Genomic DNA, 12,778 nt, shown 5'->3' on the forward strand with positions numbered 1-12,778 from the left:
TGAAGTATATTGTGACTTTGCAAAGCTACATACTGTAAAAGCACAGTGGATAAAGTCAGTGGATTCTCACACTCACCTTTGCATTGATTGGTGTTCTTGTCCAGGATGGCCTTCGTTGACACAATCTTCCCATATCTGTAAAAACAACGATGAAATATTCTGATTAGCCGTTATAGCAGTTAAGCTGTTTTTAACATCTGGAGCAATACTGGTTGTTCTTTGAGTCGTATGCATGTTACATGGCTCTAATGGCTCTAACGGCTTTAATGGCCCTATTGGCTCTAATGGCTCTAACGGCTTTAATGGCCCTATTGGCTCTAATGGCTCTAACGGCTTTAATGGCCCTATTGGCTCTAATGGCTCTAACGGCTTTAATGGCCCTATTGGCTCTAATGGATCTCATGGCTCTAATGCCTCTAATGGCTCTAATGGCTCTCATGGATCTCATGGCTCTAATGGCTCTAATGGCTCTCATGGCTCTCATGGCTCTAATGGCTCTCAAGGCTCTAATGGCTCTAATGGATCTCATGGCTCTCATGGATCTAATGGCTCTAATGGCTCTCATTGATCTCATGGCTCTAATGGCTCTAATGGCTCTCATGGCTCTCATGGCTCTAATGGCTCTCATGGATCTAATGGCTCTCATGGATCTCATGGCTCTAATGGCTCTCATGGATCTAATGGCTCTCATGGCTCTAATGGCTCTAATGGATCTCATGGATCTCATGGCTCTAATGGCTCTAATGGCTCTAATGGCTCTCATGGATCTCATGGCTCTAATGGCTCTAATGGCTCTCATGGCTCTCATGGCTCTAATGGCTCTCATGGATCTAATCTCTCTCATGGATCTCATGGCTCTAATGGCTCTCATGGATCTAATGGATCTCATGGATCTCATGGCTCTAATGGCTCTAATGGCTCTAATGGCTCTCATGGATCTCATGGCTCTAATGGCTCTAATGGCTCTCATGGCTCTCATGGCTCTAATGGCTCTCATGGATCTAATGGCTCTCATGGATCTCATGGCTCTAATGGCTCTCATGGATCTAATGGCTCTCATGGCTCTAATGGCTCTAATGGATCTCATGGATCTCATGGCTCTCATGGCTCTAATGGCTCTAATGGATCTCATGGATCTCATGGCTCTAATGGCTCTAATGGCTCTAATGGCTCTCATGGATCTCATGGCTCTAATGGCTCTAATGGATCTCATGGATCTAATGGCTCTAATGGCTCTAATGGATCTCATGGATCTTATGGCTCTAATGGCTCTAATGGCTCTAATGGATCTCATGGATCTAATGGCTCTCATGGATCTCATGGCTCTAATGGCTCTCATGGATCTAATGGCTCTCATGGCTCTAATGGCTCTAATGGATCTCATGGATCTCATGGCTCTAATGGCTCTAATGGCTCTAATGGATCTCATGGATCTCATGGCTCTAATGGCTCTAATGGCTCTAATGGCTCTCATGGATCTCATGGCTCTAATGGCTCTAATGGATCTCATGGATCTCATGGATCTAATGGCTCTGATGGCTCTAATGGATCTCATGGATCTCATGGCTCTAATGGCTCTAATGGCTCTAATGGATCTCATGGCTCTAATGGCTCTAATGGCTTTAATGGCTCTCATGGATCTCATGGCTCTAATGGCTCTAATGGATCTCATGGATCTTATGGCTCTAATGGCTCTCATGGATCTCATGGCTCTAATGGCTCTAATGGCTTTAATGGCTCTCATGATCTAATGGCTCTAATGGCTCTCACGGTTCTAATGGCTCTAATGGCTCTAACGACTCTCACGGTTCTCATGGCTCTGATTTCTCATCTTGCGCCACCATGAGGTTCACATTAGTAGATTTGAGGCGATGGATTGCCATGAGCTTTGGTACAGACATTCATGTTCCCCACAGGATGAATTTTAATTAACTTATCATGTAGCGCCATCATCAGGTAAAGAAAAGGTATTGTCCAACCGTTGACATTCCCATCAGCCTCAGCTTTGTTTTGTGTTTAGTGCTAATTAGCAAATGTTAGCATGCTAACCTGCTAAACTGAGATGGTGTATTTGAAAACCATTATTCCTGCTGAACAGCATGTTAGCATCGACATAGTGAGCATGTTGCCATGCTAGAATAGCATTTAGCTCAAAGCACCACTGTGCTAAAGTAGTCTCTTAATTCAAGAAATGTGATTTCAGGTGCAACTGTACAGATGTTTCCACTAAGTTTGAATTCAAGAGGATAAAATGAAAGAATAAAATAAAGTTAAATTGATCAAAGTCTGACGATAACACAGTTTCTCCGGGTGTCCATGTTCTATCTCTGCTTCTATCTATCCATTCTGTCCTCATCTGTTCCCGTCCCAGCCGAAGGCCGCAGAGCGCTGACAGTACTGTCTCATAAATGATGATAATAACTAGATATCTGTACAGTATGGCAGCCGGTCCTGCTCGGAGGGCCGGTACAGACAACCTCCATACCTCTTTCTATCTGTTCTCTCTGCCAACTTTTAATGTCTTGTCCGTTTCGCTACCTTACTCTCTTTCTTACGTTTGACACCTCTGCCTCTCTCTTTGTCTCCTTCCCTTATTTCCCTCTCCATCCCACTTCTATTCTCCAGCTCTCTGTTCTCAGGGAGAAGTTAATAATGTTTCTTATCAGCCCGGTCTTTCAGTCCTCCTGGAGAGAGAGACAACTGAAAACTGAGAAAGAGGCTGAGAAGGTATGAAGACAGAGAGAGAGGAGGGGGGGAGATCAGCCTGGATCACCGCCGAGCTACGTGGACGAGACTTTTTAATTAATGTTTTAACACTGCTGCACGATGGCTGACTGGCTGACTATCAAACTGACTGACGAGCTGACTGGCTCATGGCCACAGGTGAAGGATGGAAGCATATTCCTTCTTCCTTTTTAGAGGCAAAAAGAGGAAGACAACTAGGAGAGAGAAATCAGGAGAAGATACAGTGTGGGAGGTTACGAGTCGAGAGGGCGAATAAAGCAAAGGGAGGGGGAGAGAGACACTCGGAGGAATGAGAAATAGATGAGGAGAGGGAGAGCAGTCAGTCAAAAGATAAAAAGAGACAGTGAAGGCGAGGAGGAAGCGAGGTAGTCAGGGAGCGATGGGGAGATAGTAAGAGGTGTTTAATAAAGAAGAGATCATTTAGTTGTCACCATCAGGAGAAGAAGAGAACACAGACTAGCTCGCCTGTCAGCTTCACATCGTACTCTATTGGGACGGGAGACGTTAGAAATCAAGACACACAAAAGGCTTTAAAAGGCTGCTATCACACACAACACGGCAGCTCAGCAGCACATGATCAGCGCTCTTCTCTCAGACAATCAACACTCAATTAAAGATATTTTAGAGTATTAACCAATCAACCCATTTGTTCTTTACAAAGTCACGGCTGGTGGTAAACTCGGTCTTTGACTGAGGTTTGGGGAGCGATCCAACTGTTGCAGACTTAAATACATTCAACAAAATACATGGCAGGACTAACCGCCCACACACACACCTGGCACACGCACACGCACACACACACACACACACACACACACACACACACACACACAGACACACACGTGCAAAGACACATCGGGACGCACACGAAAGGCAACGCTGCACATCAAAAACACACATTACACACACCATCTGGCAACAGCCAACTTGACTTCTGCCTCAGTGTGTGTGTGTGTGTGTGTGTGTGTCAGTGCGTGAGTGTAAACACCTACAGTGCATGTGTGAGTGAGTATGAATGCATGACAAAGATCTCGTGTACTATCGGTGTTTTGGCAGCTTGTTTTTCCAGAAAAGTGAAACATTTCCAGACTGTTTGTTAGTTTGCAGTGTGTGTGTGTGTGTATGTGTGTGCGCGCGTGCGCGCGCGCGTGCGTGCTTGCGTGCGTGTTTGTGTGTGTATGTGTGTGTGTATGTGTGTGTGTGAGAGACGTACAGGTATAAATCCACCTGTTCATTCTCTAGTTACACAGTTAAGCTGGACTGGAAAACAAAAGAGAAGAGGAGCGGAGAGGAGAGGAGAGGAGAGGAGAGGAGAGGAGAGAGGGATGACACAATGAGGAGAGGAGGGAGGGAGAGAGGGATGACACAATGAGGAGAGGAGAAGAGAAGAGAAGAGAAGAGAAGAGAAGAGAAGAGAAGAGAAGAGAAGAGAGGAGAGGAGAGGAGAGGAGAGGAGAGGAGAGGAGAGGAGAGGAGAGGAGAGGAGAGGAGAGGAGAGGAGAGGAGAGGAGAGAGAGAGGGATGACACAATGAGGAGAGGAGGGAGGGAGAGAGGGATGACACAATGAGGAGAGGAGAGGAGAGGAGAGGAGAGGAGAGGAGAGGAGAGGAGAGGAGAGGAGAGAGGGATGACACAATGAGGAGAGGAGGGAGGGAGAGAGGGATGACACAATGAGGAGGGGAGAGGAGAGGAGAGAGGGATGACACAATGAGGAGAGGAGGGAGGGAGAGAGGGATGACACAATGAGGAGAGGAGAAGAGAAGAGAAGAGAAGAGAAGAGAAGAGAAGAGAAGAGAAGAGAAGAGAAGAGAAGAGAGGAGAGGAGAGGAGAGGAGAGGAGAGGAGAGGAGAGGAGAGGAGAGGAGAGGAGAGGAGAGAGAGAGGGATGACACAATGAGGAGAGGAGGGAGGGAGAGAGGGATGACACAATGAGGAGAGGAGAGGAGAGGAGAGGAGAGGAGAGGAGAGGAGAGGAGAGGAGAGGAGAGGAGAGGAGAGGAGAGAGGGATGACACAATGAGGAGAGGAGGGAGGGAGAGAGGGATGACACAATGAGGAGGGGAGAGGAGAGGAGAGAGGGATGACACAATGAGGAGAGGAGGGAGGGAGAGAGGGATGACACAATGAGGAGAGGAGGGAGGGAGAGAGGGATGACACAATGAGGAGAGGAGGGAGGGAGAGAGGGATGACACAATGAGGAGAGGAGAGGAGAGGAGAGAGGGATGACACAATGAGGAGAGGAGAGGAGAGGAGAGAGGGATGACACAATGAGGAGAGGAGGGAGGGAGAGAGGGATGACACAATGAGGAGAGGAGGGAGGGAGAGAGGGATGACACAACGGCCTCGGGGGAATGTCAGATTACAACAACACCGCTCCGTCCAAGACGGCGTCTCCTTCTGGACTGGATTCACAGACTTCCTCCAGACGGCTGCAGAGATCTGCTGCTGCGGTGAAGTAATGGAAGAAGGTATTGATAATAGATCAGATGATGAAGGGAGGAGGGAGAGGAGAGCATGGAATAAGAGAGGAGAGGGAAAGAGCAGAATGTTCCGTTCTGGAAGCAGAAGCTGGAGCTAGTTGAAATAACTCTGACCCTCCTCGACCCAACGGCACACAGGAGACACTCATCAGAACTATTCAAATACTAGAACATAACAGACGTACAAGGAGCCAGATGGTCCAGGTTAGCACTTCCTTATTCCACTACTCGGTTCTGAAAGGGATCCGAATGGTTCCGCTGGATGTAAATCACCTCTAAAGAGTCCATAATGGGAGTGAAAGTGTGAAGCAACAGTGGAGCAATTTACAGCATGCTTGACAAAGTGATCTAAACCACAGCTAGACCTGCTGTTCTGTAAGCAGGTTCTGTAAGCAGGTTCTGTTAGCAGGTTCTGTAAGCAGGTTCTGTTAGCAGGTTCTGTAACTAAGGCCCGTCATTGGATATACTGACATGGGACTGAGAGTTTAATTCCAGTCTGCCCAGTTGGTTCCCATAACGTTTGTTATCGTCAGTCCCATCCAGATCACAGAGCTTATAATACTGAAAGAACACGCGTTCTAAATATAATATTAATATTATTAATATATGTATATATATTAATATATATATATATTAATCATATTAATATATATATATATTTATATATTAATAATATATATAAATATAATATTAATATTATTAATATATGTATATATATTAATATATACATATATTAATAATATATATAAATATAATATTAATATTATTAATATATGTATATATATTAATATATATATATTAATAATATATATAAATATAATATTAATATTATATATATATATTAATATATATAATATTAATAATATATATATATATATTTATATACAGTATATGTGATCATATAACTGCTGAGAGAAAAGTTGATTTTACAATTTTCATGTTTGTTTTCAGGCTTAAGAGCTGGACGTAGTCACCGTGACGTCACCTGTTAGTTGTTGACTACAGTTATGAAGCTTCGGCATTCTGGCCGTCGCCATCTTGGTTATTTGCAACCAGTGACAGAGAGGGCGGAGCTAAGTACAACCCAACGCTGAATAAGATGATTTAAGGCGACCAAAAGGTTATAATTAACTTTGATGAAGTGAAAACAAACTGTGATTAAAGGGTTAAAGTTGTAAGATGAAAACACGGACAACTCCCAGACCGGACAACGCCGTGGTTACGACCTGTCAATCAGCAGGTAGCCCCGCCCTAAAGCATCCCCTGCTTTATGGTCTATCTGACTCTAAATGGGACCATCATTTACTAAATGAACATCATGCTGTATTGAAGAAGACTTGAAACATAAAGTCATGTTTACAATGTTTACTGAGGTAATAAATCAAGAGAGAAGTAGAAGCTCATCTTCTATCAGACGTCTATAGAAGCAGAGGAGTCGCCCCCTGCTGGCTGATAGACAGGATGCAGGTTTAAGACTCTTCATCATTGACTTCTATAGAAGCAGAGGAGTCGCCCCCTGCTGGCTGATAGACAGGATGCAGGTTTAAAGACTCTTCCTCATTGACTTCTATAGAAGCAGAGGAGTCGCCCCCTGCTGGCTGATAGACAGGATGCAGGTTTAAGACTCTTCATCATTGACTTCTATAGAAGCAGAGGAGTCGCCCCCTGCTGGCTGATAGACAGGATGCAGGTTTAAAGACTCTTCCTCATTGACTTCTATAGAAGCAGAGGAGTCGCCCCCTGCTGGCTGGTAGAGAGGATGCAGGTTTAAGACTCTTCATCATTGACTTCTATAGAAGCAGAGGAGTCGCCCCCTGCTGGCTGATAGACAGGATGCAGGTTTAAGACTCTTCATCATTGACTTCTATAGAAGCAGAGGAGTCGCCCCCTGCTGGCTGCTAGACAGGATGCAGGTTTAAGACTCTTCATCATTGACTTCTATAGAAACAGAGGAGTCGCCCCCTGCTGGCTGCTAAACAGGATGAAGGTTTAAGACTCTTCATCATTGACTTCTATAGAAGCAGAGGAGTCGCCCCCTGCTGGCTGATAGACAGGATGCAGGTTTAAGACTCTTCATCATTGACTTCTATAGAAGCAGAGGAGTCGCCCCCTGCTGGCTGCTAGACAGGATGAAGGTTTAAAGCTCTTCATCATTGACTTCTATAGAAGCAGAGGAGTCGCCCCCTGCTGGCTGCTAGACAGGATGACGGTTTAAAGCTTCACTTCTCAGACCTCGGAGGTGCCCTCTGTCAAATTCACAGATTATTTCCTTTAGATAACTCTGCTGAAGTATCTACATTTCCATAAAGTAGTCACCAGGAGTGGTTGAATCAAAGCTCCAAACAACAGGACTAAGCCAGAGAAGACCTCTTAGGACCCGGTACGGGTCTTCTTCAACACTCGGAAACTCCTGAGAATCTTTGCCGATACCCAACTTTAGATTTTTTCCCCCCACCAAGAAATGCGATACACAAAAAACAAGAAGAGTGAAATTGACAGTATTTTCCAGATTGTCGGAATTTAAAGAGGAATGTCAATAAGAAACTCAGTGCGCCGAATTTTTGTCAGTCTTGACACAATGTGTGTGTGCACCCTGTCTGTGTGCACAATGTGTGTGTGCACCCTGTCTGTGTGCACAATGTGTGTGTGTGCACCCTGTCTGTGTGCACAATGTGTGTGTGCACCCTGTCTGTGTGCACAATGTGTGTGTGTGCACCCTGTCTGTGTGCACAATGTGTGTGTGCACCCTGTCTGTGTGCACAATGTGTGTGTGCACCCTGTCTGTGTGCACAATGTGTGTGTGTGCACCCTGTCTGTGTGCACAATGTTTGTGTGTGCACCCTGTCTGTGTGCACAATGTTTGTGTGTGCACCCTGTCTGTGTGAAGTGTTAATGACGGTCCTCGGAGGGCCCCCACAGCGCCACATCGCTGTTTCTGTTTCTCGTGGAGCACTGGCAGCCAATGGATGCTCGCCGTCTGATGTCTACTCAACCGCAGCTCACGCACGTGCGTGCGTATGCATGAGCGTGCACGCAGGCTGGTCTCTGTGTGTGGTTTCTTCTAATTGGGGATCCAATGCAGCTGTCTGGTCTCCTGCACATCCCTCATCCCCCCCGCTGCCAGTTAGACTCCGACAAACACTGAGAGAAGTCTTCCAATTCATTCTCTATGTGTAGTTTAACATGTTTTCATTTTCCATGTGTAGTTTAACATGTTTTCATTCTCTGTGTAGTTTAACATGTTTTCATTCTCTATATGTAGTTTGACATGTTTTCATTCTCTATGTGTAGTTTAACATGTTTTCATTCTCCATGTGTAGTTTAACATGTTTTCATTCTCCATGTGTAGTTTAACATGTTTTCATTCTCTATGTGTAGTTTAACATGTTTTCATTCTCTGTGTAGTTTAACATGTTTTCATTCTCCATGTGTAGTTTAACATGTTTTCATTCTCCATGTGTAGTTTAACATGTTTTCATTCTCTATATGTAGTTTGACATGTTTTCATTCTTTATATGTAGTTTAACATGTCTTCATTCTCCATGTGTAGTTTACCATGTCTTCATTATCCATGTGTAGTTTAACATGTTTTCATTCTCTATATGTAGTTTAACATGTTTTCATTCTCTATGTGTAGTTTAACATGTTTTCATTCTCCATGTGTAGTTTAACATCTTTTCATTCTCTATATGTAGTTTGACATGTTTTCATTCTTTATATGTAGTTTAACATGTTTTCATTCTCTATGTATTTTAACATGTTTTCATTCTCTATGTGTAGTTTAAAATGTTTTCATTCTTTATATGTATTTTAACATGTTTTCATTCTCTATATGTAGTTTAACATGTTTTCATTTTCCATGTGTAGTTTACCATGTCTTCATTATCCATGTGTAGTTTAACATGTTTTCATTCTCTATATGTAGTTTAACATGTTTTCATTCTCTATATGTAGTTTAACATGTTTTCATTTTCCATGTGTAGTTTAACATGTCTTCATTATCCATGTGTAGTTTAACATGTTTTCATTCTCTATATGTAGTTTAACATGTTTTCATTCTCCATGTGTAGTTTAACATGTTTTCATTCTCTGTGTAGTTTAACATGTTTTCATTTTCCATGTGTAGTTTAACATGTTTTCATTCTCCATATGTAGTTTAACATGTTTTCATTCTCTATGTGTAGTTTAACATGTTTTCATTCTGTGTAGTTTAACATGTTTTCATTTTCCATGTGTAGTTTAACATGTTTTCATTCTCTATGTGTAGTTTAACATGTTTTCATTCTCTGTAGTTTAACATGTTTTCATTTTCCATGTGTAGTTTCACATGTTTTCATTCTCTATGTGTAGTTTAACATGTTTTCATTCGCCATGTGTAGTTTAACATGTTTTCATTCTCCATATGTAGTTTAACATGTTTTCATTCTCTATGTGTAGTTTAACATGTTTTCATTCTCCATGTGTAGTTTAACATGTTTTCATTCTCCATGTGTAGTTTAACATATTTTCATTCTCTATATGTAGTTTGACATGTTTTCATTCTTTATATGTAGTTTAACATGTTTTCATTCTCTATATTTATTTTAACATGTTTTCATTCTCTGTGTAGTTTAACATGCTTTCATTCTTTATATGTATTTTAACATGTTTTCATTCTCTATATGTAGTTTAACATGTTTTCATTTTCCATGTGTAGTTTACCATGTCTTCATTATCCATGTGTAGTTTAACATGTTTTCATTCTCTATATGTAGTTTAACATGTTTTCATTCTCTATATGTAGTTTAACATGTTTTCATTTTCCATGTGTAGTTTAACATGTTTTAATTCTCTATATGTAGTTTAACATGTTTTCATTTTCCATGTGTAGTTTAACATGTTTTCATTTTCCATGTGTAGTTTAACATGTTTTCATTCTCTATGTGTAGTTTAACATGTTTTCATTCTCCATGTGTAGTTTAACATGTTTTCATTCTCCATGTGTAGTTTAACATATTTTCATTCTCTATATGTAGTTTGACATGTTTTCATTCTTTATATGTAGTTTAACATGTTTTCATTCTCTATATTTATTTTAACATGTTTTCATTCTCTATGTGTAGTTTAACATGCTTTCATTCTTTATATGTATTTTAACATGTTTTCATTCTCTATATGTAGTTTAACATGTTTTCATTTTCCATGTGTAGTTTAACATGTTTTAATTCTCTATATGTAGTTTAACATGTTTTCATTTTCCATGTGTAGTTTAACATGTTTTCATTCTCTGTGTAGTTTAACATGTTTTCATTCTTTATATGTAGTTTACCATGTCTTCATTATCCATGTGTAGTTTAACATGTTTTCATTTTCCATGTGTAGTTTAACATGTTTTCATTCTATATGTGTAGTTTAACATGTTTTCATTCTCCATGTGTAGTTTAACATGTTTTCATTCTCCATGTGTAGTTTAACATATTTTCATTCTCTATATGTAGTTTGACATGTTTTCATTCTTTATATGTAGTTTAACATGTTTTCATTCTCTATATTTATTTTAACATGTTTTCATTCTCTATGTGTAGTTTAACATGCTTTCATTCTTTATATGTATTTTAACATGTTTTCATTCTCTATATGTAGTTTAACATGTTTTCATTTTCCATGTGTAGTTTAACATGTTTTAATTCTCTATATGTAGTTTAACATGTTTTCATTTTCCATGTGTAGTTTAACATGTTTTCATTCTCTATGTGTAGTTTAACATGTTTTCATTCTTTATATGTAGTTTACCATGTCTTCATTATCAATGTGTAGTTTAACATGTTTTCATTCTCTATATGTAGTTTAACATGTTTTCATTCTCCATGTGTAGTTCAACATGTCTTCATTATCCATATGTAGTTTAACATGTTTTCATTTTCCATGTGTAGTTTAACATGTCTTCATTATCCATGTGTAGTTTAATGTTTTCATTCTCTATATGTAGTTTAACATGTCTTCATTCTCTATATGTAGTTTAACATGTTTTAATTCTCTATATGTAGTTTAACATGTCTTCATTCTCTGTGTAGTTTAACATGTTTTCATTCTCCATGTGTAGTTTAACGTTTTCATTCTCTATATGTAGTTTAACATGTTTTAATTCTCTATATGTAGTTTAACATGTCTTCATTCTTTGTGTAGTTTAACATGTTTTCATTCTCCATGTGTAGTTTAACGTTTTCATTCTCTATATGTAGTTTAACATGTTTTCATTCTCCATGTGTAGTTTACCATGTTTTCATTCTCTATATGTAGTTTAACATGTTTTCATTTTCCATGTGTAGTTTAACATGTTTTAATTCTCTATATGTAGTTTAACATGTTTTCATTTTCCATGTGTAGTTTAACATGTTTTCATTCTCCATGTGTAGTTTAACATGTTTTCATTTTCCATGTGTAGTTTAACATGTTTTCATTCTCTATGTGTAGTTTAACATGTTTTCATTTTCCATGTGTAGTTTAACATGTTTTAATTCTCTATATGTAGTTTAACATGTTTTCATTTTCCATGTGTAGTTTAACATGTTTTCATTCTCCATGTGTAGTTCAACATGTCTTCATTATCGATGTGTAGTTTAACATGTTTTCATTCTTTATATGTATTTTAACATATTTTCATTCTCTATATGTAGTTTAACATGTTTTCATTTTCCATGTGTAGTTTAACATGTCTTCATTATCCATGTGTAGTTTAACATGTCTTCATTATCCATGTGTAGTTTAACATGTTTTCATTCTCCATGTGTAGTTTACCATGTTTTCATTCTCTATATGTAGTTTAACATGTTTTCATTCTCTGTGTAGTTTAACATGTTTTCATGCTCCATGTGTAGTTTAACATGTCTTCATTCTCTGTGTAGTTTAACATGTTTTCATTCTCCATGTGTAGTTTAACGTTTTCATTCTCTATATGTAGTTTAACATGTTTTAATTCTCTATATGTAGTTTAACATGTCTTCATTCTCTGTGTAGTTTAACATGTTTTCATTCTCCATGTGTAGTTTAACGTTTTCATTCTCTATATGTAGTTTAACATGTCTTCATTCTCCATGTGTAGTTTAACATGTCTTCATTATCCATGTGTAGTTTAACATGATTTCATTCTCCATGTGTAGTTTACCATATTTTCATTCTCTATATGTAGTTTGACATGTTTTCATTTTCCATGTGTAGTTTAACATGTTTTCATTCTCTGTGTAGTTTAACATGTTTTCATTCTCTATGTGTAGTTTAACATGTTTTAATTCTCTATATGTAGTTTAACATGTTTTCATTTTCCATGTGTAGTTTAACATGTTTTCATTCTCAATGTGTAGTTTAACATGCTTTCATTTTCCATGTGTAGTTTGACATGTTTTCATTCTCTGTGTAGTTTAACATGTTTTCATTCTCTATGTGTAGTTTAACATGTTTTCATTCTCTATGTGTAGTTTAACATGTTTTCATTCTCTGTGTAGTTTAACATGTTTTAATTCTCTATATGTAGTTTAACATGTTTTCATTTTCCATGTGTAGTTTACCATGTTTTC

The 12,778-nt window shown here is 39.3% G+C and overlaps 1 protein-coding gene across 8 annotated transcripts in view; it reads right to left on the bottom strand.

Moving 5' to 3' along the window:
• The window catches only part of LOC141778290 (RNA-binding motif, single-stranded-interacting protein 3-like), a 218,490-nt gene that overhangs the window by 102,514 nt on the left and 103,198 nt on the right, over positions 1-12,778 (bottom strand). For all 8 annotated transcript variants that reach the window (XM_074652467.1, XM_074652473.1, XM_074652472.1 and 5 more), the window contains one exon: positions 77-135. In XM_074652467.1, the coding sequence (XP_074508568.1) occupies positions 77-135 (59 nt within the window). The remainder of the gene's footprint in view (positions 1-76; positions 136-12,778) is intronic.

Source organism: Sebastes fasciatus, chromosome 12 (assembly GCF_043250625.1).
Source record: "Sebastes fasciatus isolate fSebFas1 chromosome 12, fSebFas1.pri, whole genome shotgun sequence".
Taxonomy (NCBI): Eukaryota; Metazoa; Chordata; class Actinopteri; order Perciformes; family Sebastidae; genus Sebastes; species Sebastes fasciatus.